The following is a 27980-nucleotide window of genomic DNA, read 5'->3' on the forward strand; positions in this document are numbered from 1 at the left end:
CGGGAGTGAATCAGGGTCCCAGTGAGGAGCTCTGTCCTGGCTTCCCACCAAGTCCCTGGGAGCTGTGCTTCCTGGAGGGAGACCTACAGCTGCCTGGCCAAGAACAGCCCAGAGGACCCCGCAATGGAGCAGACAGTCAGTCTGAACACAGGTTTGGGGTGGGTGCCTGGGCTTAGTGGTCTCTGCGGTGACCAGAAGAGGATGGCCATGCTGAGCCCTGACACCAGTAGCCAGGCCTCCTTCTGGCCAGTGTGGTGGAGACTGAGCAGCCACACAGAGTCAGACAGCAGCGACTCTTTATTTTAGGCCAGGTTGGTGGCCATACAGGTGTGTGGCAGGCAGGTGACCTCAGGCTCAGGCTGGCCTGGGAGAGGCTATACAGAAGTGGGAGCTAGACAGCGGTTCTGGAATATTCATCACTCACCACCAAAGTGAGCCAGGGCAGGGAGTGTCAGAGTTCCAAACTCAGGGCAGGAACACCTGGGCCAACACAAGCGAGCAGGGCAGCTGCTGTCCAATCAGTCAATCACAGTCCCACACTGCCGTGCCCAAGTTCCTGGGACGGGGCTGGCAGGCTGTGGCAGGAAACTGGCTCAGAAGGCTTTGACTGTTCCGGGGGAAGGGAGACCGCTGCTCTGGCCAGGCTCCTACCTCCCTGCTCTGAGCTGCTGCCCTGTGAGGGCCACTCTAGTGTTGGCAGGCTGGGTTGTGCCTGCAGATGTGCAATGCTAGAGGCCTGCCAGTGGTGTACAGGCCCCAGCTTTCCCTTCACCAGGTCTCAGAGGCTAGCAGAGAACAGAGCAGGGGCGGGCTCGGGGGCTGCCTCGGCCCTGCTGGGAGAAGCTGCTGCCTAGTGCCCAGGGGCAGATGTGGGTGAAGAAGGGGCAAGAGCAGGAGACCCCTGCAGGCCTGGCTGGCTCCCCACCCCAGGGCCAGGTGTGTAGGGCAGCATGGAGGCCATGGGCTGACCTCAGTGGCCCTGGGCCCCTCGGGGCAGGAGCTGCACATAGCTCAAGGCGCTCTGTAGTGACGTCAGGCAGTAGCCCTCCTCTCCAATCAGGTAGCTGCAAGGAGTGGCAAAGGCATGTGTCACCTTGAGGGGCATGACACCCAGCACTCTGGAAAGCAACGTCTGCTCTCACAGGGCAGGACCTGGGCCAGAGGTGACCAGACCTGGGCTGTCAGGGAGGCCAGGCTTGGGAGGGCCTTTCCCTAGTACCTGTTTGTCCGTGGGTGGCAGAACCACCCTTCCATGAGCAGGTATTGACAGGGCCTGCTAAGCAAGGGACTGTGGGACACAAAGGGCTCTAGGCACAGGTGCACCTACAACATGGCCCAGAGGTGCTGCTGGGGCCTCCAGCCTGCCTTCCTGTCTGCCCACAGCCTGTCACTGCCTAGCACCAGTCTAGGAACGGGGTGAAATCCCCTGGTGTACATGGCTGCCCTGTCTCTAGTCCTTCCCAAGGAGACACCTAGCTGGGGGTGCATGCCTGGTCCTGCCCCGCACTGGCCCGGGTATTCCTACCCCTCATGGGTGAATTCCTCCAGGGCAGCACACTCTGACACCAGCTGGGGAAGCCCACTCCTCAGCACCACGAAGGACAGGATGGGCAGCAGGTCATCAGCACCACTGTTGGGCAAGAGCACAGCAGCTGGTGGGCTCCAGGGCCAGAGGGCCTTTCACTCCCCTAGCCTGGTGGCCCTGGAGTGGTCTTGGCCTGCCTGTCCTCCTGCCTATCAGCAGAACAGACCTCCTGAGTATGGATGGATGGTCCCCCTCCTGGCGGCCTACCACCCTGACAGTGTTGTGGCCACTCGGCTCCAGGCAGACATGATGCTCTGGGAGTGTTGCTCAGGGCCAGCAGCTTTGGGAAGAGTAGAGGCAAGGAGCCAGGGAGGCGGCTGGAATCTGAGCTGGGGCTCGAGTTGGTTGAGCCCCTTCCCTGCAGGAACATGGTGGCCCTGCACTGGCTCCACAGTTGGGCTGGTGGGGGTAGTGGCTGGGACTCAAGCCCTTTTATCCCTGGAACTCATGAAATGGGTGAAGAGGCCATTGGGAGCCAGGCCACTTTTTTCAGCTTCTCCCTGTCAGAGCCTGGAGTGGCCAGGAGGGTTCTGCTCCCTTCCCTCCGGTGGAGCTCTGCCCTGCACTGCTGACCTGAAGCTGTAGGTCCCAGGTGCAGGGCAACAGGAGGCAGAGCTTTTGCAGGGCTGAGGGGGACACAACCTCCAGGTCAGAAGAGTGCTAAGTCCAGGGAGTCACAGTAGGAGTGGGCACCACAGACCCCCGGGCTACTCAGGTGGGGAGAAGCCAGCTTGCTCAGGACATGCCAGCAATGTCCCTGGCTGGGCGATCTGTGCAGGGCCCGGGGACTGCAGAGTGGCAGCTCCCTTGTTTGTGCCAGGTGTGCGACGGGGGCTACCAGCACATGCTGCTAGGGAAAGTGGTCTTCAGCTTCACCAGATCAGCCAAGGAGCCATCCCTGAGAAGACTCTCCCAGCCTGATGCAATGCCAGCAGCCTTGTCCAGATGGTTGGAATGTGAGGAAGGGGCAGGCCCCACCCGCTCTGAGCCCAGGTCCTCTGTGGACTGTGCTAAAGTGAATGGCCCTGGATGCTTGGAGATGCAGGGCTGCCGGGTCCTCCTCACACAGCTTCAGGGCAGGTGGGAGAGTTCCCTCCTGCCCAGTCTCTGAGGGCAGGACAGCTCCTCCTACCTGGGTGTCCTTCTCGGGGTACCCTGGCCCCTCCTAGAACTCACATGGCAGCTGCCGGGGGATGGGTGCTGGCCTGGTGCGTGGCTTCCTGGGCGCGGCAGTACTCTTCTGCACAGACACAGATGGCCCGCAGGGTCCGCACTGTGGCACAGAAGCCTGGCTTCAGGGGTGGGGGTACAACAGAAGGACCCAGCAGGAACAGGAGGACCAAGGGTCCCCATGTGGGAGTCCTGCTGCTGCCCACCCTCTCCTGATGTACAGGGCTGAGAAGAGCTGGTGCCATGCCTCCAGGGGTGTTGCCCTCACATTTGGCCAGAGAATGTCGGCAGCCCAGAGGCGCCGCACAGGCCCAGACCACTGTGAGGCGGGAATCTGCCTCGTGACTCCCACCTCTCAAAGCCCCCCCGCCCCCCGTACCAATGTGTTCCAGCTTCTTCTGAGGGCAGCTCTCTAGGACCAGCAGCCCCAGCTCCTGGACTGCGGCACGGTAGGGGTAGGTGGTGGCCCCCCGAGTCTCAGACTGCGGGGGGAGGAGCCTGGTGGGGATGCCAAGGGCTGTGGGTGGCACGTTCCTGTAGAGCTCCATGCTCCTACTCAGGGCAGCCTCCTGGGTGCAGTGCACACTCCTAGGGCAGAGAGAGGCCAGCTCAGGCCAGGGCAGGGCCGAGCTGTGGCTGGGGGTCCTCAAACTCTGTCCTGGGGAGACTTGGCTGGCAGTGAGCCCAAGCAAACAGTCCAACAGTTCCCAAGCCTGCCTTGGGACCTGAGTCACCTGAAGAGCAGGCGGTGGTGTTCCAGGGCTTGTCTGGGGTGGCTGGCAGGCAGGGGACATACCTGTAGAGGGCCAGCAGCAGGGGCCACAGTGGGGAGAAGAAGGGCTCCTCGATGCACGCCAGGCAGCGGTCCTTGCAGGTGGCTGTGTTCAGGTTCTCAAAGGCCAGAAGGGTCAGCGAGAGCAGCCTGTCTGCCAGGAACAGAGTTGGGGATGTCCAGGCAGCCCCCCCCACCCCCGACTGCTATTACCTCTGCAGGCTCTAGGCCCAGAGCAATGGTGTCCTCCTCCCCCAGAGCCAGCCTGTGCGGCTGAGCCACAGGAAGGTCCAGGCTCGGTGTGGGGAGAGCTCCATTTGGTCCTTCTACTTGCCTTCAATCTCCCCACGCCCACCCCTGCCATGCTGGGTGGGTATGGCCTGGGGCAGGGCAGGGGGTCTGAGGCCAGAGGCCTGCTGCACCTCCTCCCTGGGGCTGCTGTGTAGCCAGGGGTCTGCAGAGGAGAGGGGAGGATGGCCCCTTTCTAAAGGACCTGCCTCACATCTGTAGGAAACACAGGGCTTTAGAGTCTGGGTGCAGAAGGGGCACGACCAGAGCCTTCAGGACGTGGGCAGCACAGGAGAATGCAGGCCCTTCCCCACTGGTTCTTAAAATCATGGAAGCCTTCATCCCTAGAAGGAGCTCATAAGACCCCTGTCACCTGGGCCCCAGGGTCCCCATGCCATTTCCCAGTGGAAAGGCTGGGGGTGAGTGCAGACTGCAGCTGGTGCCCATGCTGGACCAGCAGTCCTGGGCTGGGGAAACGTGCACCTCGTTGGCCCAGGGCACAGCCAGTATTAATTGCTGCCCACAGTTCTGACAGGTCTCCTGTAACAGGAGAGTTACAGGGATCAGGGCAACAAGGAGGGATGGACAGGTCATTTCTCCCCACCTCCCTATGTAGCCCAGGGAGGACACAACCCAGAACAGAGGGAGACCCTGGGTGGATCAGGGTCCACTGAGCCACATGGAGGGTGGACAGAGGCTCTGTTGTCCAAGAAGGGGCTTTGGCTAGAGGGCTGCCACATGGGTCTGCTGCTCACCGATGGCATCGTGTATGTCCTTCACTGTACTCTTCAGGCACTCCAGCAAGGGCTCCCTCTTTGTTCCCGGGGTCTGTGGCTCAGGCTGCCCCCCAGGACCCTGGCTCCACCTCTCAGACATAGCCAGGAACTGCTCCAGATCCTCAAAGGAGCTGTCCTTGTCTGGCAGGCAGGCTGAGGCATCCGTCAGGGGTGAGGGAGGCCCAGCTGGGCTGCTGTCTGCCCCTCTGTCCAGGGGCCCAGAGTTGAGTGGGGGCATGGTGGGCGTGGCAGGGAGTCCATCCTGGGGCCTTGGAGCCACGCTGGACTCTGGTGGGGAGAGCATGCAGTAGAGGCTCTGGGAGGACCGAAGCCGCCGGCCCCCAGGGGCCAGCAGTGCATCAACACCTGGGGCAGACGCGGTGCTGAGGGCGCCCCGGCTCACAGCGGGGTAGAGGGCGCTGTATACCGCACACTGGAGCTTCTTGAGGAGCTGCGAGATTGGGTGGTCGGGGAGGCTGCAAGGAGAGTAGCAGGTTGACGGGCAGGGGCCGCACAGGAGGCACGCACCACTGCCTGTCCCATCCTTGCTCCTCAGCAGAGTGCAAGCCAGAGGCCTCTATGGGGGGTAAGAAACCCGACCCCAGCCTGTCACCCTCTGTGGTGTCCACCCATCCACAAAGGTGCCACTCCACAAGAGACCTAAGAGAAGCGATTCCTGTATGGTTCCTGGAGCGTGACCCTGCCCCATGTGGGGAGGCTGGAGGAAGCCGACTGAAGCCATTAGTGCAGAGGGGCCCAGGCAGAGGGAGCCCAGGCCTCCACAGGGCCATGGCAGAGGGACCTTGCAGTGGCGGGAGAGGGCGTCAGCAGCACCAGTGCCTCGGCCAGAGCCCTAGCCCCATGGCCTGCTGCTCCACCAGCTGCCTCCCCAGCCATCACAACTCAGCTTTTTTCCTAAGCCTCTTCCATGTTATCAGCTATTGACAGGAGAAGCCCCTGGAGAACCGGTGGGTGGGATCTGTTTGGCCCAGAGTACCTGAGCAGGTGGGAGACAAGGTTGGTCACCAGTGACAGGTCCCCTGGGTTCCTCTTGAGCTTGCTCCTCCAGTGCTGTGGCCAGTCCTATAGGACAGGGGGCCTTGAAGGAAAGCACAGTGGGTCCCCTGGGATGGGATGCCCCTTGTCCCCAACCAAGAGTGTGCCGGAGCCCTCCCAGGGTGTGGGGAAGACCCAGTACCAGTAGGCCATGTGACCCTAGCTCCGCCGCCCACCTGCTCCGCCAGCAGGACTCACGTGGTCTTGCTCGTACTCAAGGATGGCCGCGTAGAGAGCTCGCTGTTCCCGCTCCTCTGGGGTCAAGGCAACCTGACTGCAGAACCTCCTGGGGAGGAAGGATGAGCTGGGCCCAAGGCTGGCACAGGGAACCCCGTTAGCTAAGAGACGTTAGGAGACACACCTGTTGGCAGCCTCCTGAAGTCGCAACCGGCGCTCCTCCATCTTCCGCTGGAGCTGGGGCAGCAGAGTCAAGGTGCCGGTAACATCTCACCTAAGAGGACCTCTGCCCCTTCCCTATCCCTCACGGATCCTGCATGCCCCCAGCACCTGAGATGTCCTGGGGCCCAGCAGGCAGGCAAGGCCAGGACAGGCACTGACCTGGACAGGCTGTTCCCAGGGAAGACATCTGAGGCAGTCACAGCTTATGAACAGAGCTACTTGGTGCTGGAGGGGATGGACAGCTCATGCAGCAGCCAGGAGGTACGAGGCAGAGCAGCAGGTAGGCCATGGAGGACAGGCTCCTCCCAGCTCCACAACTCCCAGGCTCTCCCTAGGCCCACTCTGCCCCATTGCTGCCCTAAACTCTAAGACCACACTCTGAATCTCTCCTTGGGGACAACCAGGATGGGCAGATGGGATGCTGTCTCCTCCCGGGCTTTGGCGATCACCAGATTCTCCATCATCTGCCGTTGTAGAGACAGAGTCTAGGAGGGGAAGAAGGATTCACTCCAGGCCCACTCCTCACCCACCCCTTGGACTCTTGCAACCAACCCTAGGCCCTCCCTGACCCACTCACCAGTGATGTCTTCTGCATGGCCTGGCTGGGGTCCAGGCGGGCCATCCTGGCCTCGTAAGTAGCCTTCAGCTTCTGGTTCTGCAGGGAAGCTTCCTCCAGGGGCGTCAGCTCCCTGGAAATGGTGCACGCTGCTGTCCAGACCCCAGGACTGAGTACCTGGTGACTCAAGCACCTCCCTTACATGCCTCCTGAGACCAAGTCATGGTGGCAAGGGCTGAAGGAGATGCAAGGGGTGTTCTGGGTAAACTAGACATGCCTTCCCTCCTAATCTGCCACCAAAACACAAGACTTCATATTGCCAGGAATTTTAGCTGGACATTTGAACTTCAGTGAAAACTAGTTATGTATCTATGGAAACAACTTGGAACTCTTGAAAAAAGCACAATGTACATGCCAAACAGATTTGTTTGCAGTCTGCAAAAAAGGAGAACCATGTCTACTCTGGGATGGGGCAGCAGAGTCAAGGTGCCGGCAACATCTGACCGCAAGCCTTCTCCCACCTCCCTGCTCTTGGTGGTGGAGGGGCAAGACCAAGGAGGAGAGTCCACCGGGAAGTCCTAACAGGACCGTACAAGGACGTGACTCTGGTGTTGTGGTGGAGTCAGTTGTAGAAGTGCCCCTGGGAGAGTCCACCGGGAAGTCCTAACAGGACCACACAAGGACGTGACTCTGGTGTTGTGGTGGGGTCAGTTGTAGAAGTGCCCCTGTGAGTTAAGTCTAAGACACCACTGGAACCTCCCTGCCCCTGCATTCTTCTGCCCCAGAGATGCATGTGCAGACATGAGGGAGCCAGGAGCAGTGGGCAGGAGGAGTGGGTTCTGCTTGTCCCAGAGAGGGTTCACTGGGCTTCCTGTATCTGTATCTTGGTATCTTTCATTAGTTCTATAAAGTTCTCTGTCATTTGTGTCTACTTTTTTTTTTTTTTTGTACTGGAGATTGAATCCAGGGGCATTTTATAACTTTACAACTGAACTATATCCCCAGCCATTTTTTAAATATATCTTTTAGCCGTAGATAAGCATGATACCTTTATTTCATTTATTTTTGTGTGGTGCTGAGGATCTGACCCAGGGCTCCACCACTGAGCTACAACCCACCTCATGTTTGTTGAGACAGGGTCTCACTCAGTTGCCGAGGCTGGCCTTGAACCTGCAATCTTCCTACCTCAGCTCCTGAGCTGTTGGAATTACAGGTGTGCACCACCACACTGGGCTGTTATATCTTCAAATATTGGCCCCCTTCCTTTCCTTTCTCCTCTTTCTAGAATTCCAACACACGTTTGGCCTTCCATTTCTCTTGAGTCTGTGACACCTTCTTGATTCTGTCCCAGGCTTCTCTCCCGCTGTCTGCACCACTGCAGACTCATTCACTTGATTTTGTGTGGATTCCCACCAGAAAATATAATTTATTCTTGTTCCCAACTAGTTTAATTTTTAGTTGTTGATGAACCTTTATTTTATTTATTTCACTTGGTGCTGAGGATGGACCCCCCAGGGCCTCACACTGAGCCACAGCTGGTTTTTAAAGTGACTTCAGGATCCTGTGTCCTGCTTCCTTTCTACTTGGTTCTTCCTGGGCTTGGCCTGCCTGTTCAGTTTCTTGTTCCTGGCAGCGTTTTCAGACGCAGGGGCCTGAGAGCACTACCTGAGGACACTCTTCAGGTCTGCTCTTGCTGCTTCTTGTTTCCTTCTGTGCTTGGCTATCTCTGGCTGTGGCCATAGAACTCATGAAAGATGAAGGTCGTTTCTTCCTAAAAGGACTTGCATCTGCTCCTAGCATGCAAACATATTTCCACTCTAGACCCATTTCAACTAATTCCCCATGGTGGGCTCGCTGTGCTTGGCCTCCAGACCCAGTCCTCAACCTCAGTGCACCTCCCTCCATCTTACTTCTTTGAGCTTTGTGATTCTACCACCTGGAGCTTCTGGAAGATCTCAGGTGGCAAAAAAGGAGAAAGCTTCCCTCCTTCATCGGAACACACCCGGCGGTGTCGACTGGCAGGTGAGGGGACTGAAGCAGCCGCAGGCATGGCTGGCTTCAGGCGCACTTTTCCTGCAAATATACAAAGCCAGGATCAGCAGTGGGGGCCCACTGCACAAAACAGATGCAGACTGAGGGAAACTTCAGGAGAACTTCCTTCTTTGGGTACCCACCAAGCTTGGCAGCTGTTGACTGGGCCCGCTCCAGACACTGCCCAGCTAGCTTCAGCATCTTTGAGGTGTCAGGGGGCACAGTCTCATCAGCATCTGGGGAGGCACAGAGGCTGGCTGTAGTCAGCTCTAGTAGTCAGAATCAGAAGCTTGCTAAGAACAGGCAAGCCCATCCTCACCTCTGACCCCCACCTCTGGCAGTCAGTGTGGCTCCACCAGCTGGTCTACTTGGCTCATGGCCATGTACACTCCTGTGGCTGGCCAGTCCAGCATCAGACTAACCCTTGGCCTCTCACCAGACTCTGAATGTCAGAGCCCTGCTGGACTTTCACTCCTCACTGGGAGGCCTCATCCACAACTATGGCACGTCTGGGGTGAGGGCCATGCAGCCTCTGTGGCTACTGCACAGAGACAGGATGTGCAGAGGGACTCCTTGGGCATCTCTCACCTGCTGCACATGCTCCCAGAATTGTCCTCCTGCAGGTTGGCCCCAAGCACCACCTCGCACCCCGTCCCCTACCCAGAGCTTCCTTCTACAGAACCATTCCTAAGCAGACACCCCCTCTGCCCTGGACCCCACCAGCCCTAGCTCCTGGACCTACTGCTGTGCTCCCCTTAGAACAGAACCTGTAAGACTCTATTTTCTTCTCATTCCCAGCTCTGCTGAAACTGTCCTTACCCCTGCCCAACTTGCCAAAGACGGCAGGCTGCTCACGTTTCTCTGCTTCCTGGATGTTACCCTCCCTTGATGCTATCTCTTCCCAATGCCTCAATCCTGGAGTGCCCTCTGGCACTCGGCTGAGCTCCCTCCCTCTCTGGGGAACTGGGGTGACCACTGATTTTCCCTGACTGGGCCCTATATCCACTGGGCTGCTTGCTTTCAGACTTAATGTGTTCATGGTGGAATTCTCTCCTTCTCCCTCACAAATCTTCTTTGCCCTACCATCTACCTGAGCTCCTCCTGCCCTTGGCACCACCTTCCCATAACAAGTCTGGTCAATCCCACTGCAAGGTACATGCCAAACCTTTCACTGCTCCTGCCTCCAGTAGTCCAGCTCCTGCTGTCCGCTCTGCAGAACTTCCTTCAGTCTTTGTTCCTGTGCAGGCCTCTCTCACAAAGCTCAAAGCCTCTGTGAGCTCTTTCACAGCTCACACAGGCACACAGAGCTCTGCCCATATCCATTCCCTTCTCAGGGACTTGGCATGTCCTTGTCTTAAGAACACCCCCACCTATGTGCAGCCTTCTCCTCTCTGCCTTGGTCAGTGCCTTGTCCTCCTGAGAATCCATCCCTTTGCCCATAGCATTGCCCTGGATGCCACCATGCCACACTATTACAGTTCATGCTCTTGACCCACTCTCTTGCTAATGATCAGGCTAGAAGGACACAGAGACCTCAGGCCTGGAAAGCGTCAGGAGCTAAGCTCTCACAGCGTGCCTTTATGAAAGACGCAAGGCTGAGCTGTACCTTGATGAGCTCCAGCATCCTCCAGTAGCACCTGGGAGATGTAGTGGATGCTCCTCAGGTATTCCGTGTATGCCTCCTGCGTTCCCGAGGGGAGAAATGGCAGGGGTCAGGCCACTAGAGGGGGTGACAGCCTCAGGGAACAGAAGCAGCAGTACCTGCTCTCCCTGAGAGAGACCCCTAGCCTGTGGTGATTCACTGGGGCAGACAGCATCCCCACTGTCCAGACAGGAAGGAAAAGATGCCTGAGATGGATGCCAGAGGGCGATTCCTGCGACATCTGCGCTGGGCAGTGAAAGCAGGGACCACTGGGCATCAAGCTGTCTCTCACTGTCCTTCTCTGAGGCACAGAAAAGCAGTGATCACTTCAGTGGCCTGGGGAAGCAGCTTCAGCAGCTGATGCTGTTTTTCACTCAGTGCAACAAGTCTCCTTCCTGTGCAACACAACCACTCATTCTTTCGTTTAAGGAAAATGCGTCCTGAGAGGTTAAGGAGGGAGAGAGGCTGCAAACCCCAGACTCACTTTATGGCTTAGGTTCAGGAAAACCCTTTTTTCCCAGAACCACAGAATAAATCCCCTGCCCAGGAGCTGGAACGGCTGAATGCTGCGGTTTTCGGGTGCGACTGCTCTGACCACGGCTCTGACAGCCCCGGAGCGGGGAGCCACAGCACAGAGTGCTTGTTTTCTTCTAAACCAGTTGTCGAATCATCCACCCTAGACTCAGTCTGCACTACAGAGACAAGGACAAAATGGATTCCAGCAGGATTTCTGACTCTTGCCCCAGAAAACCAACTTGGGGAACCAGGATGCCCTCCTGGGGCAGCCAGTGTGGCTCCACAGGCTGGTCTGCCTGGTCGCCGCCCACGAGGTGGCCACCATTGTCGGGCAAGTCGCCCCGCACTTCCTTCCCGCGGCCTCTGGAGGCTACTGCACCTCGGCATCCCCAGAGCCGCGGGAGGCCCTCGGGCTCCGTCCCGGACTGGGTCCGCTGGCCCGGAGCCACACACGGATCTGTCAGTCACGTAAGCTCGGCTGCTTCGCACCCACCGGGGCTCGGGTTCGGACTCGCTGGCCAGACGGAGCTCTGCCCGGCGCGCGCCGCGCTGCCCGAGTCCACCGCGCGCCCACAGCCAGCAGCCAGCCGGAGCGCGCCCGGCCGCCGCCCACCCTCGCCCACCGGCCGCCGCGGCGCTCCGTTCAGTCTCACCCGGGGCCGGTTGCCGGCGTCCAGCTCGATGGCCCCGTTGGCCAGTTTCATGGCGTTTTGTAGAGGCCTCGCCGCACCGTCCCCGGCCGCAGCGGCCATGACGCCGGGCGGGGAAAGCGGCAGCGACGGCGGCGGTGGCAGCGGCCGAGGGGCCGGACGGGCGGCTGCCAGCCGGAACTCAATACGCGCGGGCGCGGGAGCCACCCGAGTAGCGGACTAACGGAAGGGGCGCGGCGTACTTCCGGCTTCCCCCCTCCCGCCCCGCTTAGCAAGCGTCCGCCCCGCCGGTGGAGGGAGCCGGGCGCCGGGGCGCGGGGGCGGATCCTGTCAGTGGTCTGGGGCGGGCCCTCTCCCCGTCTGCACCAGGAGATTGGTGGAGGCAGCCTCCTCGCGTGGTTGCCGAGAGCCCTTAAGAGCTACAACCCGCGCCTCCACGTCTGCGGCCGATCGGCCCCTCGGCCGCCCGAGGTGAGGGCGGGAGGACCAGCGCGCCTCCCCGTCGCGGACTTGTCACGAGTTCTAGGCGACTTTCGTCCTCCTGAGGCCAGACCCGCGGGCGGCCGCGGCGGGCAGTGTGGCCCTCGGCCTGATAGGACGCGTTCCCTGCCTCGCCGGTGTCGGGTCTGGTGACGCCCAACGGCTGGGTCGAGCCGAATTCTGCACGCAGACACAAGTGGGGCGGAGCGGAATCGCGCGGAACCGAGCGCGTAAGCGGAACCGAGCGCGTAAGTTCTAGCGGGGCCGAGCGGAACTTTGCCAGCAGAGTGAGGTCGAACCCCGCCGAGCCGAGCGGAGCCGCGCAGAACGAGGGGGTCGAGCCGAGCGGGGCCGAGCGGGCCGTCTGTCGAGCCGAGAGGGCCCGAGCGGAGCCGAGCAGGCCCGAGAGGGGTCGAGCGGAGCCGAGCAGGCCCGAGGGGCCGGGCAGAACCGAGCGAGCACAGTCGAGCTGAGCCGAGTCCGCCCGAGACGCCCCGAATACCTCGGCCCGGCTGTCCTGGCGGCCGCCGCCATGAAGCGGGACCGGCTTGGCCGCTTCCTGTCGCCCGGGGCGGCGCGGCCGCGCGGGGCCTCGGGCGGCGGCCTTAGCGGCCGAACCCGGGGCCGACCCTCGCGCAGCGGCGCACCAGGCGTGGACAGGGCGGCGGCCTTGGCGGCGGCGCGTCTCAGCTGGGCCCCGGCTCGGGCCTGCGCGGACGCGGGCGAAGACGGAGCGGACGAGGCAGGTGGGTCGGGCCGCGTGGGCGAAGCGGGCGGGGGTAGCGGGCCACTCCCGCCCCCTTGGCGCGGTGATCTGAAGCGCAGAGGGCCTCGGGGCCCGCGGGACGCGCCCGGCCGTCTGTCAGCTCGCGTGGCGGTGGTCTTCGGCAGGCCGGCCGCCCTCTAGGCTGCTAGGTGTTGAGTGCTCAGGTCTTGACGTCCGACAGCTCCCGCCTTCATTCCTGCTCGTTTATGGTGCTGGGATTGAACCCAGGGGCGCTGTACCACTGAGCCACATCCCCAGTTCCTTTTGCTTTTTGAGACGGGGGTCTTGCTAAGTTGTTGAGGCTGCCCTTGAACTTGGGATCCGCCTGCCTCAGCCTCCCGAGCCACTGGGATTACAGGTGTGCACCACTGCTCCAGGACCTGGTGACCCTTTGTTCTGTGCACCTTTTAGATAACTTAACCACTCTGAGCCTCAGGTTCCTGTTGGTGAAAGCTCATCCAGAAGGTGGGGTAGAACCCCTTCATTGTGAACTCCTTGACCCCCCTGGCTGCAGCTGCTTAGGCTCACTGCAGCAGTGTACTTGGGCTGTGTAATAACTTTGCCCTTCTGAGAAGGCCTTTCTGTGCCCCCTTGTTTAATCATGGGGGCAGGAAATGAGGTGACACCCTCATTTGGCAGGCAGGAGGCACAAGGATGGATGGTGTGGGCACAGCTCCTTCATTTCTAGAGCAGGAATGAAGTTCCACCCTTGTGGAGGCATTTGGAATTGTTGAACCAGTGATCTTCCAAAAGGCTGGATGTCCCCTGAGCCCAGTGCCTGAGGCCTGAGGGCCTCACACATCCAGCCTGAGGCCTGCCTCTCAAGGCCCCAGAGGGCACTTCCCCCCGGGCTCAGATTCCTCAGAGCTTCTCCTGTGTCTGTGCACAGCTGCCAGGCTTCCTGCTGACTGTTGACATTGCTTTGTCAGGAACAGGCCGGGCTCTTGCCATGGGGCATTGTCGCCTCTGCCACGGGAAGTTCTCCTCACGGAGTCTCCGAAGCATCTCTGACAGGGCACCTGGGGAGAGCTCTGAGAGACCGTCCCCAGGGGAGCGTGTCTTCATCAGGGACTTCCAGCGTCTGCTGGGTGTGGCTGTGCACCAGGACCCAGCCTTGTCTCAGTTTATCTGCAAGAACTGCCACACCCAGTTCTACCAGTGCCACAGCCTCCTCAGGTCCTTTCTGCAGAGAGTCAACGTCACCCCGACAGGCCATCGGAAACCTTGTGCAAAGTAGGCTCCCCCGCCCTTTTTCAGTAGTGGGCATCAATCTAGGGTTTCATCCACATGCTAGGCAGGTGCTCTACCACTGAGCTACAACCAGGCTCAGTTGCCTCATAGTAGGCTTTTTAAATTTTTTTTTATTTATTTTTTTAGTTGTAGTTGGACCCAATACCTTTATTTTATTTATTTTTAATGTGGTGCTGAGGATGGAACCCAGGGGCTCGCACATGCCAGGCGAGTGGTCTACTGCTGAGCCATAACTCCAGCCCTCATAGTAGGCTTTTGTTTAGTCATTTAGGGGATGTTCAGGGATACAGCATGTCACAGGAAGTGCCCGGGGTGCTGGGTGGTGTTTAGGGTCAGGGAGTACCGAGGTGGGAACCTTTGCAGTGGGGTGGGTAGGCAGTGCCTGGCTCTGCAGAAGCCAGTGTAAGCAGGCCCTGGTATTTCGCGCACCCATGGGACCCACAGGAAAGCTGCAGAGCTCTGCCCAGACTTCAGCTTTCCCAGGTTCTAAGGTCAAGGTGCAGCCCTGGGAAGGAACAGGTTTCCAAGGAGAGGGTTTTCAGCAGGAGGCAGCTGGGAAGGTTTGAGAGATCTGAGGCTCCTACAGAGGGAGCATCTGCTTATGTCCACACTGATCTCTGCAGGGTTGGTGCTCAGCCCCCCACAGTGGCCGAGGAAGGAGCTCGTCTGGGTAAGTCTGCCCCTGGTATCAGGGTGGGCTTTCATTTGGGCCGGGAGTTGGCCTGTGTGGGGCTGACATCTCTATTGGCTCTCCTCAGTGGATCTGATCACCTCGAGCCCCCGGTGCCTGCACGGCTTGGTGGGGTGGGTGCACGGACATGCGGCCAGCTGCAGGGCCCTGCCCAGCCTTCAGAGGACACTGTCCTCCGAGTACTGCGGCATCATCCAGGCTGTGTGGAGCTGCGATCAGGGCCACGCCTACACCATGGACACCGACTCCCACTGCAGAACCCTCTTGCTGGACAGTGCACTGGCAGTCAAGTGGGCCTGGGGCCAGGAGACGGCCCCACGGCTCACCCAGAACCAGGCATCCAGCCCCCCCGGGGTTGCCCTTCAGCTCTCCCAGGGCAGAGGGACCACAGTTGGGGCTGAGACCAAGATGCCACCCAGCATGGATACATCCTCGCCTCCCTCAGATGGCAGCCCTGTGGGGCCTGGGCCAGGCCCCCCACCACAGCCCAGCTTTCCCCCCTGCGAGACCCCAGGTAGGAGGCACCTGTAGCCTGTGCTAGGCTAGGATTTTGTATTCCCTAGTGGGGCAGGGTCTTCAGCTGAGAGCAAACTTCTCCACCATCCTGGGTGTTGGTCGTGGTGCGGGGAAATGGAGGTGACGGGAAAAGATGTGGAGCCAGCCTCCATGCTTCTTCCTGGGAGCAGGTGGGCACCCGCCTGTTTGGGCTTTCCGTCCCTTCCCAAGTAGGCTGTGCTCTAGCAGTTATCGTGAGGTTTCTCATCTGTTGTCCAGTCTTTCTCCAAGTCAGTGCTCAGGGCAGAGGGCACCAAGGGGAAGGAGGATAATGGGGCCCTTGTATATGGGGTGTGGGGGAAGAGAAGCCGCTGCTTTGGCCAGCTGCCTGTGACTCCCTGGTGTGTGGCAGCCTCTGTTGCTGACTGGCTGAGGGAGCAGTCCTTCTGTGGGGCCCAGACCCCACTTGTGTGTGGTGCAGCTGCCCTACACATTGTGTTGGGAGGGCCAGTGTCAGCTTCCTGTCTACCTCTGGTTTTCTACGGGACCTGTACACCTCTCACCTGTGGGCACTCAGCTGGCTCCTATGTGCAGGTCCTCAGTGGGCCTCTAAAGAAACACGACCACCCAGGTGGTTCAGCTAGAGACACGTGGATGGGACAGCACAGCTCCCTGGAAGGGCTATGGGGGCAGAGCTGAGTGTCACAGGCATTTCAGAGTGCTTGATTTTGTGAACTGTGCACAGGTATAGTGGCATCTGTAGTCCCAGCTACTCAGAAGGCTGAGGTGGGAGAATTGTCTGAGCTTGGGAGTTTGAGACCTACCTAGGCAGCACAGCAAGACCCATCAAAGCAAAACCTGAAAACCAATATTCTTAGAAATGTCCCCAAAATTCCAACTGTGGGTCAGCCACCTGGATTGAGGGCCTGAGCCTAGGAGGAGGAGTCAGGCTTACTGACAACCGTCTGGGAGGTTCCTACATCTCTGGACATGGGGTTGGGCTAGACTAGAAGGGGGCTGAGGCCCGAGGACCCCAGGCCCTGCGGAGGCAGCTGCAGCACACTGCCTCCACGTGAGAGCCTCTGCTGCGTTGGTAACAGGAGCCTGTTCTTCACTTCCCAGGGCAATTGGGTGAGAAGCAGGTTCCGTCTTCAGCCTCGGATGATCGGGTAAAAGACGAGTTCAGTGACCTTTCTGAGGGGTGAGAGAAGAGTGGGTTTAAATAGCCTAACATTTCTCCTTGAAAATCAGACTCGGCCACCTGAGGGGCTGTTGCCCATGCCTGGTGGGCACTCCCTGCCTCCAGGGTTGGGAGGAGAGGCGAGGCCAGGGCAGCTTCCAAGGTGTCTTGGTTCTGACTGGGGACCTCCTGGGTTCCAGAGGCCCCTGAACCCAGCACAGCTTCCCAGGAGCTAGGGCAGTTCCTATCCCAGGGCAGTGGGGAATGCCCTTGGTTAAACTGCCACCTGGCTGTTTTCTTCTTAAAAGTTTTAGCTTTCTGCTAATCCAGGTGCCACTAGAACAGCAGGTGCCACGCACTGCCCTCTGTGACGGGGTTGAGGCCTGAGAAGGCACTGCTCAGGTTGGGCTTGCGGGCCTCCCTTGGAAGGAGTGCTGTCAGGGTCTCTCAGCTCTGGGCTGAAGCTCGCCCCCTGCCATCCTGCCCCATGGCCTTGGTGGGGGCCCAGATGCATGTAGTTCATATGGGGAAGGACAGCCAGTTTTTGGTTCTCCTCCAGTGAGGAGACTGGATGTGGCTCAGGCTCAGCTGCTGGATGGCCACAGGCCTTCTTCCATATATGCGTGTGGCAGCCTGGGGGAACATGATGGGCTTTTTAGCCTGGCTATTTGGCTGACCAAACAGTGATTTGTGTTTTAAGGTGAAGATCACAGATCTAACCTCTGGACTTGGGAATGGCTGAGAGCAAATCTGTCAGCTACATAGGTACAGTGGTGAAGCCACCCACCATGCAGCCCACCTTCTGAGTCTACCCCTCATGGGCCAGTAAAGAAGCCTTCTTCAGTCTGGGGTTCTGGCACTGGAGAATATGACTCGTGGGGACTTCTGCCCAAGCTCAGTGACCCTGGCTTGCCCTTCCTGTAGGAAATGGTGTTGGAGATGACTGTAGATTTTTAGACATTTTCAGGAGAACTGAAGTGGGCCATGGGGTCTCTGGGTGTCTGGAGATAGGCCTGGGGTCTGTGGCTGGCCCATAGGGGACTTTGCTGAAGGCTCTATCCTCTCTCCTAGAGACTTCCTGAGTGAGGATGAAAATGACAAGCAGCAGAGTACACAGTCCTCCGACGAGTCCTTTGAGCCTTACCCAGAGAAGAAGTAAGGGTGCAGCCCTGCTGCCGGCATGGGGGCTGGTGGGTGGTGAGTGGTGGGTGAGCCCAAGTCTGCACATGAGAGAGCCATGCTTCTGTTGCTCCCCTGGCCCCATCTCTCTAGCCCAGCAGATGTGGTTTCTGAGTGACCAGTAGGCTGGTTTGAAGGGCCAGACAGGCAGATGAATCTGTGGAAGGAGGTACCCTGTGGCTGCTGGTTGGGGTACTGATAAGACCCAGCACTGCTCTTTAAGTGCATGCCACCAGGATACCCATCTCAATTGCTTCCTGCTCCCTGGGTCCTACTTCTGAGGCCCAGGGACCCAGCTTGGTAACCACCCGCAACTTTGACTCTGGCACTGAGGTGTAGTGTTTTTTTTGTTTTTTACTGGGGATGGAATCCGGGGGTCAACCACTGAATCACACCTCTTCTATTTTTTTTTTTATTTTGAGATAAGTTCTAAGTTGCTTAGGGCCTTGCTAAGGCTGGCCTTCTACTGTGAGCCTCCTGCCTCAGCTTCCTGAGTCATTGGGATTATGGGCATGCACCCTGTGCCAGGTTCTGGTACTGTTTTGTAGCTAGGCATCCCACAGCACTTAGCAGCCAGCTGATGCCTGACCCAATCATTGCCCAGAGAGCAAGCAGCTCTGAATGCCACACAATCAGCCAGGAAAAATCCTATAAGAGACATAAACTTGGCTTCCTTTTTCTCAAGAAAGTTCTGACATTCATGGAAGGAGAAATAGAGGAAAGTAGGAGGACAGTCAGAATCAGAACACTTGACCAAGCCTCAAGTGCTTGGCTAGGCTAGAGCAGGCACAGCTGCCTGGGGCCAGGCGAGTCTCATACAGGAAGCATGGCTGGGGTGCAGCCTAGAGCTGCCATGAGGAGGCCCTGCTTCCTATATAGTGGCCTCTATAGGCTGAGTCTTGGCACACACCTGGAGTTTGCTGGGCACTGATGTGGCAGGGCTGTGGGCCAAGAGGGACAGGCGGGTCTCCTTTCCAGACAGGTTTGGGAGGGGAAGTGCTCTGCTGGGGCCCTTGCTGCTGACACCCAGGTACACATACACACACTTTGGATTGGGACGTGATAATATCCTAAGGCCTCTAATAATATGGGCTATTTAGGTGGAAACCACTGTAGGAGATGAGAACAGGACATGGTCCTCTGCTAACCGTGATGTGCACGGACCTGGAGGCCACTTGACTCCTCAAGTGGTAGCATGTGAGCTCCAGCTGAGAACCTGCAAAGATAAGGCCTTGAGCCCACCTTGGCCCAGGCCCTGTGCCTTCTTCACAAGTGTTCCTCTTCAGTCATCTCCACTTGGTCTCCAGACAGTCCTGGCCATCGGGGTCCTCAGCCTGGAGATGGGTCAGAGCACAAAGGTCCTACCCAGAGGTCAAAGCCAGGACCTGACCTGAGGGGATGGAACAGCTGAGAAAGGGGAGGTGGGAAGTTCATTTATCAGTGAGCTTCAGAGACTACAGCTTCAGAAGTGATGGTCTGGTGTGGGAGGAGATGGCCTGTCACTGACAGGAGGGGGCCACCCTGCCCAGCAGTGAGGCTGGCCAGGAGGGGACACTGGACAGTCATCAGGGAGATAACTGCACATCAGCAAAAAGGCTCCCTTAGTACACTATTTAAACCTCTTTTAAGTGTGCAGTCCAGCAGTACCAGGTGCAGGCACAGTGGCACATCATCACCACGACTAGAAACTACCTGCTGAGCACTGCCTTTGCTGCTCCCTGCCGTGAGCCCCACCCCTTCTTGCCCCCAAGGCTGTGTGGCTGAGCCGCACTCACTGTAGGGACACACTGTCTGGCTGTTGGGTTTTGTGTGGGGTCGTGCTGACCTTTCAGCTGTTGTCAAGGACGTTGTAACTCATCAAGTTCCTGCCTTTGCCCTTGGGGGGTGTATACTTAACAGTGGAATTGGGGCTTGTTTGGTGCTGCATGTGTAACTCTGAGGAGTCGCCCTTGTTTTCTATGGGGGATGCACCCCTTCACTCTGTATGGCAGTCATCCTTGCCACCCTGCGCTTTCCTGGGTTTTGTTCATTGTGCAGATGGTGTGAAATGGCTTCTCTTCCTTGCGGATGCAGTTGCCTGGTATGACTCCAGGATTGTTGGCCATTTGCAAGTTGTCTTTGGAGAAATCTTTTGGGGGCTCTTACTGGGGATTGAACCCAGGGGCACTTAACCACTGAGTCATCATATTCCCAGTCCTTTTTTGAGACAGAGTGTCACCAAGTTGCTGAGGCTGGCCTTGAACCTGTGATCCTCCTCCCTTAACTGCCCAGACCGCTGGGATAACAGGCAGATTCTGCCCATTTTTAAACTATGTTTGCTGTTTAGTTCTTCATGTATTTTGGATATCAAATCCTTACCAGATGGGTGGTCTGCACTTTCTCCTGTCTTCTATCTTAGTAGTACCTATCAATATACAACATTTCAAACTTGACAAAGTCTAATTTGCCAGTTTCGTTGTCTCTGTTTTTGTTGTCATATTTAGGGAACTACTGCCAAATGCAAGTTTTTTATGATTTACTGATGCTGTTTTACTCTTAGATTAGGTCCTGATCCACTTGAGTTGATCTTAGTGTATGACACCATGTGTTGCAGAGGTATTCTCTCCTCACTGAACGGTGCTGACACCTTGTTGAAAAATCAGGAGGTCCTATGTGAGGTTCCCTGTTCCAGACCATTTGATTGGCGTGTATGTAACTGTATTCAGTAACAGTTTTGTCTGCCAACTTGTGTTTTTTTTTTTTTTTTTTTTTTTCATAAAGGAAGAATTAAGACTGCCTATCTGGAAGTTTTTTGTTTGTTTATTTTGTTTGGTACTGGGGATTGAACCCAGGTGTGCTTAATCACTGAGCCATATTCCCCCAGCCTTTTAATCTTATTTTTCATTTTGAGACAGAGTCTAGCTAAATTGTTAGTGCCATGCTTAGTTGCTGAGGCTGGCCTTGAACTTGTGATCCTCCTGCATCCTGCCTCGGCCTTCCAAATAGCTGCGATTAGTCATCCATCAAATGTAATTTCTTTTTTTTTTTAAAGAGAGAGAGAGAGAGAATTTTAATATTTATTTTTTAGTTTTCGGCGGACACAACATCTTTGTTTGTGTCCAGGCCCCATGTATGCCAGGCCCCATGTATGCCAGGCAAGCACGCTACCGCTTGAGCCACATCTCCAGCCCCTGCCAACTTGTTTTTGAATCAATCTTGGCTATTTAGTATTCCTTAAAGTTCCATGTTAAATTTTAGATGGGTTTCTCCACTTCTCAAAAAAAAAAAAAATCTTTTTTTTTTTCATTTTTATTTTGCAGAACTTGGGATTAGACCTAGGGTTCACCCATGCTTGGCAAAGGTCTCTACCATGAGCTACACCCCATTTTGGCTGTGGGTGGGGACAGCAGTGGAGCTCTGTGCTGGGGGGAGATGATTGGCTCTTTCCATGTGTGTGGTCTCTGGCTATGGCAGCTCTGGTGGATTTTTAATATGCAAGTATTTTGCCTTTGGTTAATTTAGTTCCTAATTGTTTTATTTACTTTTCTTTCAGATTCTGGGGTTGAACCCAGGGGTGCTCTGCTATACCTCTAGCCTTTTAAAATTTTTATTTTGAGACAGGGCCTCACTAAGTTGTAGTGGCTGGTCTTGAACTTGCATCCTCCTACCTCAGCCTCCTGAGTTGCTGGGAATCATAGGATCACAGGCGTGTTTGAGTTTGTTTTTGGTATCACATCATTTTATTTCTTTGGTTTTCAACTTCCTTATTTCACAGGGCAAATTCAGGGCCTGTAGCTAAGCAGTAGAGCGCTTGCCTAGCATGTGGAGGCCCTGGGTTTGATCCTCAGTATCAGATAAAAGTAAATAAATAGGGCTGGGGATGTGGCTCAAGCGGTAGCCTGCTCGCCTGGCATGCGTGCGGCCCGGGTTCGATCCTCAGCACCACATGCAAACAAAGATGTTGTGTCCGCCAAAAACTATAAAATAAATATCAACACTCTCTCTCTTTCACTCTCACTTTCTCTTAAAAAAAAAAAAAGTAAACAAATAAAATAAAGGCATTGTGTCCAATTACATCTAAAAAATTCAGTCTCCCACCTTCTTAGCTACCTTGCTGACCCTTATTGAAGATGACTCTGAGAGGAGGCTCAGCAGAAAACAGGGAGTCCAACAGCCAGCCAGGCTGAAAGAGGCTGTGGGGGCCTCCAGCAAAAGGGTCAGATCTTCCTCCCATCCCTTTCCACACTCTGCACCTCAGTTGCTTTAGGTTCAGTTCTAATATCATTCTGGTACAGATGGCCATGCTATAATACTCCTCTTTCCCCCAGGAAGAGCTGAAAACAGCTTTTGATAACCAACCTCTCTATACACCCCCCAAAATACAGCTTTAAAGCTTCCAACACCAGCAAGGGGGCCTGGCCAACCCACTTAAAGTCAAAACAAAGACGAAACAATAAAAGTATGACCAGCCAACAACCAAAAGGAACATCTGTGCTCCTGCAGCTTTCTATAAGGGAGCAGATGGCTGAGCCAGAAAACACAAATATGCCCTTGGAGTCAGGATAGATGCTGTTAAAGGGCATCCTGGCCATGCCAGGGGATGTCTCAGGTCCTTGACCTTCTCCAAACTGGTCCCTGCCAGCCATCAACCAGGGTTAGGCCTTCATGGAAAGAGGAGTGGGCTTGTACTTGGTTCTGTACCCTGCATGTCCGTGTGCATGCTGATGCTCGACCCCTGAACTGCACCTTCAGCTCCTTTGTTGGTAATTTTTGTGAAGGGTACTCCACATACGTAGCCATGTCACCTGTGAATAGTTTGTCTTCCTTTCCGTTTTTTCTTCTTGCTGAGTCTCTCCGCGTAGGACCTCTATAGTGTGTCCAAAAACAGTGATGACATGGGCATCTTGCCTTTTTCCTGATGGTAGAATTTTAGCCCTTTACTGTTGAGCATGGTGCCTGCTGTGAGTTTCCTTATCTGGGCCCAAAAGGAAACAAGTGTCCTGCACCTTCTCCTGATGCCCCTGGGATACCTGCTGCAACCTGAAAGCACCATCCCATGTTTCTGGATGCAGTCTCACTCCTGTTCTAGCCCCAGCCACAGGTTGAGCATACAGCCCCTCTAGATTCTGCCCTTGCTTTCTGAGCCTGCCTGTTAGGCTCTGGAGTGTCCAGAGGTGATGTTGAGCTTTTTTCTGGTGTGAGGTTGTGGTAAAGGGACCAACCCTCCATTTTCTTAGCTTTGTTGTCCACATCTGCAGACAGGCTTTGCATCTGAAGATGCACCAATTGGTGGGGAAACACCTGCTTTCTACGCCTGCACCGTTTCCAGAGTGGTGCCAGCTTTGGTGGCTACTAAGATGGGCTCCAGGGCAGCCAGTTGGCCCAGAAGCAGCATGGTCATGGGAGCAGGAGGAGGACCTGGGGTCTGAAGAGAAGCACGGAACACCGAGGACTGAATCCTCGGTGGACTGAATCCACCGAGGTCGGGCTGAATCTTGGGGTGTCTTTTTTCTCAGGGTCTCTGGTAAGAAGAGTGAAAGCAAAGAGGCCAAGAAGGCTGAAGAACCAAAACCTCGAAAGAAGCCGGGACCCAAGCCTGGGTGGAAACAGCAGCTCCGCTGCGAGAGGTGAGGGGCTGTGGTGCGGGTGCCCTGCTCCTCGGGGCAGCGCCTCCACAAATGCTGTGCCTTGCAGGGAGGAGCTGCCCACCATCTACAAGTGTCCTTACCAGGGCTGCACAGCCGTGTATCGCGGGGCTGACGGGATGAAGGTGAGGAACAGCTGAGGGGTGACTGAGGTGTGGCAGGGGTTAGTGTGAGCCCCGTCCCGGAGACCTGTGTAGAGCCAATGCTGTGCTCAGAGACGCTGCCTGTGGGCTGGGTGTAGCTCAGTGGCAGACACTGCAAAAGGCCTGGTTCCATCTCCAGCACCGCATGGAGGAGGGGGTACATGGAGTGGTTGGATCTGCCCTGCTTCCAGGAGGGCCGGGCCTTGTCTGCTGAGGAAGTGGGTTGGGACTTTGAACAGACCAAGCAGCCAGAATCCTCTGCCTGCACCCTCCTGCAGAAGCACATCAAGGAGCATCACGAGGAGGTCCGAGAGAGGCCCTGCCCCCACCCCGGCTGCAACAAGGTGTTCATGATCGACCGCTATCTGCAGCGCCACGTGAAGCTCATTCACACAGGTACGCACCTACCCTCACAGGCCAGACCCCCAGAGGTGTGGTCCAAGTTTGGGTGGTGACCATGACCATGGCTGGGCACCCTTTTAGGAGGACCAAGACTGTGTCTTGATACTAGATGGCCTTTAGGCTACTTGAGAGGTCAAGGTGAATCTGCACACAGGAGTGAGTGCCCCTGCCCTTCTCCTTCAGGACTCAAGCAGTTGCTAGACTGACAGCATAGGAATCTGGCACCCTGCCCCCATGGGCTCATTGTTACAGAACATTCTGCCGTTCTGTGTAGAAATGTGAAAATCAGGTACAGCAAAGACATTGACCCTCCTGCAGAGGGCCCACTAGGTTCCCTCAGGATTTCACTGTCCCATATTCTCCTGGCCTGAGCCTGTGGATCCCTCCCGACAGAGGTGCTATAGGGAGCTCCATGCTAGAACTCTGTACACAGTGATGTGACTGCCAGCTCACTCACCATGAAACCCATTCATGTGCCATTTCTTTCACTGGACATTATTTCCAGGTTTTTTCCTGCCCTACACAATCTGTGTGTTTGTGTGTGTGCACACACGCGCTATGGACTGAACCCAGGGGTGCTCTATCATAAGCTACATCCCCAGCCCTTTTAATTCATTTTGAGACAGGGTCTTGCTAACTTGCCCAGGTGGCCTCAAACTTGGGATTCTGGGATCCTCCTGGCCCAGCCTCTTGAGTGGCTGGAATTGTAGACTGCACCATGCCTGCCAGCAGTCAGCCAGATGGTATATCTGTGCCATTCAGAAGCTTTTGTTTGTGTCAGGAAAATACCCATCTTGAACAAGGCCCTGGCGTGGGCACACAGTGTTTGTGCCAGGTTACACACCACGGGGCTGATGTGTCTTGGGGACCCATGCTCACTCCCTTTCTGGTCTCCAGAGGTACGCAACTACATCTGTGATGAATGCGGACAGACCTTCAAGCAGAGGAAGCACCTTCTTGTCCACCAGATGCGCCATTCAGGAGCCAAGCCTTTGCAGTAAGTGTTGCCTGGGTGCTTGGAGGCTGGGACTGGTGTGCAGCCTCCCTCACCTGCCTCTGTCCCCAGGTGTGAAGTCTGTGGGTTCCAGTGCAGGCAGCGGGCATCCCTCAAGTACCACATGACCAAACACAAGGCGGAGACAGAGCTGGACTTTGCCTGTGACCAGTGCGGCCGGCGGTTTGAGAAGGCCCACAACCTCAATGTGCATATGTCTATGGTGCACCCTCTGACACAGACCCAGGACAAAGCCCTACCCCTGGAGGCGGAGCCACCACCTGGGTCCCCGAGCCCCTCTGGGGCCATGGAAGGCCAGGCTGTGAAGCCAGAGCCTACCTGAGGTTGGCAGGTGGGACAGTGGCACTTAGAGCAGCTGGAACTCTGCAGGTGTGATATGGGGTCTAAAGACGATTCCACGTTCTCTAACTGGGGCACAGCTTTGCGTGCTTCTGGGAGTCCACGCTGCATCCCTGCCCCACGTATATAATCATGTGTCAGGCAGGCTGGAGGGCGCCTCTCTCCCTTGGCTGGTCAAGGGAGCTTGAGTATCGTGTAGCCTTTCTGTCACTCTGGGACCAGCAGCTTATTTTCCAAGTACTGAGCTACTTGAGGCCAGACAGATTATGAGTAACTGATTCCTTTTTCCTAACTTCTGCAGCCAAGGAGATTTGTAACCCATTTTCTAGTGCAACAAGAGCTTCATGTTATGCTTGCAATAAATTATTTACAAAGGAGCCAGGCTGGTGCACTGAGCAGAGTCCAGTCAGAAGAGACGGGGCTCCTGGTAGAGGTCAGTGTCAGGCACAGCCCGCCGCCTGCTCAGAAGGGCGCTGCTCACCTCAGGGTCCCAGTCTTCCCGGCCAGCCAGCAGCTGTGAGAAAGGAAAACACTACTCAGGACCAACAGCCCGGGGCTGAGAGGTGAAATCAGACCCAAGGAGAGTGTCTTGAGGTACCTCTGCCATGTCTGAGGAGCCGTTTTTCAGGCACCGAGGTATCAACTGCAGCAGAAAAAGACGAGCTTCGGTGATCAGCTGTACAGGGTTGCCCTAGAGAGGACAGGCAGATCAGGACACAGTGGACCAGGACTGGTGTGCCACCTGACCCCACCGTTCCCTGGCAGGAGCTGTTCTCACAGGCTGGGGAGAGGACTGGCCCTGGAGCTCTAGTCTCCTACTGGCCGGAGCTGACACAGCCCTGGTCTCCCCATCCATGAAGAGCTGGACCAGCTTGAGGTACATGTCAACAGCAACACGCAGAAAGGCCTCTTCCCCAATGATGGTGTCGTCTTTGAAATGGGAGAGAAGACTAGAGATAAAGAGAACATGACACAGACTAAGTAGGTTAGTGCAGAGAGTGTATCCACCCACCCATCTGTGGTACCAAGCTGCAGGCAAGTGACCCTATCTGGTGGGAGTCTAGGGTGCCTGGGGAAATGCTGCTCCCTCTGACCACACCAAGCCCCCGGGACCAGCCCAGCAGGGTGGTTACCTGTAGAAGGCAAGAGGCAGCAGCTTGGTATGCTGGTCTGGGGCCAGGCGGAGGAGAAGGTGCCCTAGCCCCGCATCTGCAATGCCAAGGGGCCTCAGTCAGCTCTGGGGATGCCTTGGGGACAGAGCTGTCGTGCACTCTGGGAGTGTGTCTGGATGCAGGGACAACATGAGGTTGGGTGGCCACGCTGAGGACTCCCTTCCCCTGGGTCTGGGAGGATGGGCAGACACCACGTGGGGTGATGTCTGCAGGCAGGAGAGCAGACACCCTACAGGTGGTAGCCGTGGTCTCATAAGTCCTCGATGTACTGAATTTGCCACAGTTGAACCAGTTGTAAATTTTGCAAGAAAACAGCTTGGAAAGGGAGCCCCAGGAAGGGCTTATTCGTAACCATTGGCTGCTTCTGAAGAAATCACACGACTGTCACAAACCAGACAGTGGCCAGCTTACCCGTCTCTGTCAATTGGAAGAGCACCAGCCAATCCACCCTCCGCCTCTGCAAACACTCAAGGACTTCGGCACAGGTGTTCACAGCCTTCGGGGGGTCAGTCGTGTCCTGTGACCAGAGAAGAGCCCCGGGAAGGGCTGAGCATGGCCCCTGTGTGGGCTCACGAAAGCACTGCTGCACTCATGGGAACATGAGGTGAGGGGCGGGGAGGGGACTGGACTTTTTGCTCAGTTGTAAATTGGTGACAACCTATAGAAAGTGTCACACTGGAAATGCCCAGAGATCTGGGGTGTACTGTCTGACCCATGGGGAAAGAGGGTACCTCAGCTGGAAGGTCACTTACGTTTGGGGTCAGATGTGAGGAGAGCAGGTCCATCAAGGAAAAGAAAAAGAGGGGAACCAGTAGCTGCAGATGACAACAGGTATGGTTAGGCACACAGGTCACAGGTGTCCCAGCCCTGGCAAAGCAGACCTGCTCCTCCAGGTGGGTTAGTCTTGGAGCTTCTTGAAAACTACTGCTGAGTCAGTGTAACACCAGGTGTGGCAGGGGACACTGACCTGGCAGCAAGCCAGACCCTTGAGGACCAGGCCCCCTGGCTGGAGGCTGGTTCTGAAGCCACTAAATTGTTTCTAGCCAAAGTGCAAGACCTTTAGAAAACGTAGGGTATTTAAACACCTACGTGAGCTCTGTAGCAGAGCCACGTGATTACGTGGCTCAGGGCGGCACATGAATCGAGAGTCGCCTGGGGCTGTGTTGGCCCATGTTGGCTGCTCACCCCCAGCTTGCCTGACACTGGTTCCAATTTCCAGCCTCCCATTCCTCTCTAGAGGAGCCAGGGCTTTCCATGCACACCGCACGGCACTCGCAGCCTAGGTGGGTGCTGCTGCTGGGGGTCAATGGGCAGTCAGGCTCGAGGGCCCAGCAACCAAGGGGCACAAGGCCAGAGTCTGAAAATCCCTGCACAGAAGGTGGAGCCACCCGCATTCTGTCATGCTGCCTTGTGCTGTGCACTCACAACAGACAGCCTGCAGGGCTTGGCAAGAAAAGAATTGAGCCCCACAGAAGCACTTGAGTCGTTAGTACTGCACATTGGCTAGTTTCATTTCCAAATACAGGGATGGAAACCTCAAGATTTTCCCTGGAAAAGCCACATCCACTAGGCAAACCCTGAGAAATGCCTGATTAAATGAGCCTGCTAGAAAAAATCAGTCCCTCCTTGCCTCCTCTCTCTCGCAGTCCAGCTTCGGCCATCTGGCACCTTCTGTCTTGACTTTTTTCACTGCAAAGTGCAACGCAGCAGCTGAGACCCAGGCAGGGTTGGGTGCAGGGGAAGTCGAGCCAGGGGCCAGAAAGCTGGGACAGAGAGATGTGTCATCGCTGCAGCACAGAAAC

The 27980-nt window shown here is 56.6% G+C and overlaps 3 protein-coding genes across 7 annotated transcripts in view; 1 reads left to right on the forward strand and 2 right to left on the reverse strand.

The window, feature by feature from the left end:
* Window positions 1-279: 279 nt before the first annotated feature.
* Vps9d1 (VPS9 domain containing 1) lies at window positions 280-12095 on the reverse strand. Of its 3 annotated transcripts, none has more exons than XM_076837847.2 (15): window positions 11445-12095; window positions 10240-10315; window positions 8777-8869; window positions 8513-8675; window positions 6624-6735; window positions 6469-6531; window positions 6009-6061; window positions 5846-5933; window positions 5589-5674; window positions 4571-5067; window positions 3552-3681; window positions 3135-3343; window positions 2762-2858; window positions 1526-1630; window positions 280-1064 (listed from the first exon to the last, which is right to left on the reverse strand). In XM_076837847.2, exons 1-15 carry the CDS (start codon window positions 11541-11543, stop codon window positions 971-973), a joined length of 1965 nt encoding a protein of 654 aa, XP_076693962.2. In that variant the 5' UTR covers window positions 11544-12095; the 3' UTR covers window positions 280-970. The 3 variants fall into 3 exon arrangements, with proteins under 3 accessions (XP_076693962.2, XP_076693964.2, XP_076693963.2); XM_076837849.2 differs by having other exon boundaries at window positions 9799-10315; window positions 11445-11464; XM_076837848.2 differs by having other exon boundaries at window positions 9799-11537.
* Window positions 11629-27830, forward strand: Znf276 (zinc finger protein 276). 2 transcript variants are annotated; one of them, XM_076837850.2, is made up of 11 exons: window positions 11629-12667; window positions 13617-13920; window positions 14562-14608; window positions 14697-15143; window positions 16247-16325; window positions 17376-17459; window positions 22979-23089; window positions 23157-23232; window positions 23529-23646; window positions 24550-24649; window positions 24719-27830. In XM_076837850.2, the coding sequence occupies exons 1-11, from the start codon at window positions 12454-12456 to the stop codon at window positions 24987-24989; spliced, it is 1851 nt and encodes a 616-aa protein (XP_076693965.2). In that variant the 5' UTR covers window positions 11629-12453; the 3' UTR covers window positions 24990-27830. The 2 variants fall into 2 exon arrangements, with proteins under 2 accessions (XP_076693965.2, XP_076693966.2); XM_076837851.2 differs by having other exon boundaries at window positions 11634-12169.
* The window catches only part of Fanca (FA complementation group A), a 39577-nt gene continuing 36908 nt past the window's right edge, over window positions 25312-27980 (reverse strand). For both annotated transcript variants that reach the window (XM_076837845.2, XM_076837844.2), the window contains exons 37-43: window positions 27809-27941; window positions 26931-26993; window positions 26590-26695; window positions 26140-26215; window positions 25785-25956; window positions 25605-25697; window positions 25312-25520 (exon numbers count right to left, since the gene is read on the reverse strand). In XM_076837845.2, the coding sequence (XP_076693960.2) occupies window positions 25413-25520; window positions 25605-25697; window positions 25785-25956; window positions 26140-26215; window positions 26590-26695; window positions 26931-26993; window positions 27809-27941 (751 nt within the window). In that variant the 3' untranslated portion in view covers window positions 25312-25412. The remainder of the gene's footprint in view (window positions 25521-25604; window positions 25698-25784; window positions 25957-26139; window positions 26216-26589; window positions 26696-26930; window positions 26994-27808; window positions 27942-27980) is intronic.

The sequence above is a fragment of the Callospermophilus lateralis genome, chromosome 18 (genome assembly GCF_048772815.1).
Source record: "Callospermophilus lateralis isolate mCalLat2 chromosome 18, mCalLat2.hap1, whole genome shotgun sequence".
NCBI classification, from domain to species: domain Eukaryota; kingdom Metazoa; phylum Chordata; class Mammalia; order Rodentia; family Sciuridae; genus Callospermophilus; species Callospermophilus lateralis.

Excerpts from the sequence above, each read along its gene's own strand:
- Znf276 (XM_076837850.2), top strand. The coding sequence starts at position 12,454 with ATGAAGCGGGACCGGCTTGGCCGCTTCCTGTCGCCCGGGGCGGCGCGG. Across the intron at positions 14,609-14,696 it reads CGAGGAAGGAGCTCGTCTGG|TGGATCTGATCACCTCGAGC; the intron begins GTAAGTCTGCCC and ends GGCTCTCCTCAG. Across the intron at positions 23,090-23,156 it reads CAGCAGCTCCGCTGCGAGAG|GGAGGAGCTGCCCACCATCT; the intron begins GTGAGGGGCTGT and ends TGTGCCTTGCAG.
- Vps9d1 (XM_076837847.2), bottom strand. The coding sequence starts at position 11,543 with ATGGCCGCTGCGGCCGGGGACGGTGCGGCGAGGCCTCTACAAAACGCC. Across the intron at positions 6,062-6,468 it reads CCAAAGCCCGGGAGGAGACA|CTCCAGCGGAAGATGGAGGA; the intron begins GCATCCCATCTG and ends CTGCTGCCCCAG. Across the intron at positions 5,934-6,008 it reads CTTCAGGAGGCTGCCAACAG|GAGGTTCTGCAGTCAGGTTG; the intron begins GTGTGTCTCCTA and ends CTTCCTCCCCAG.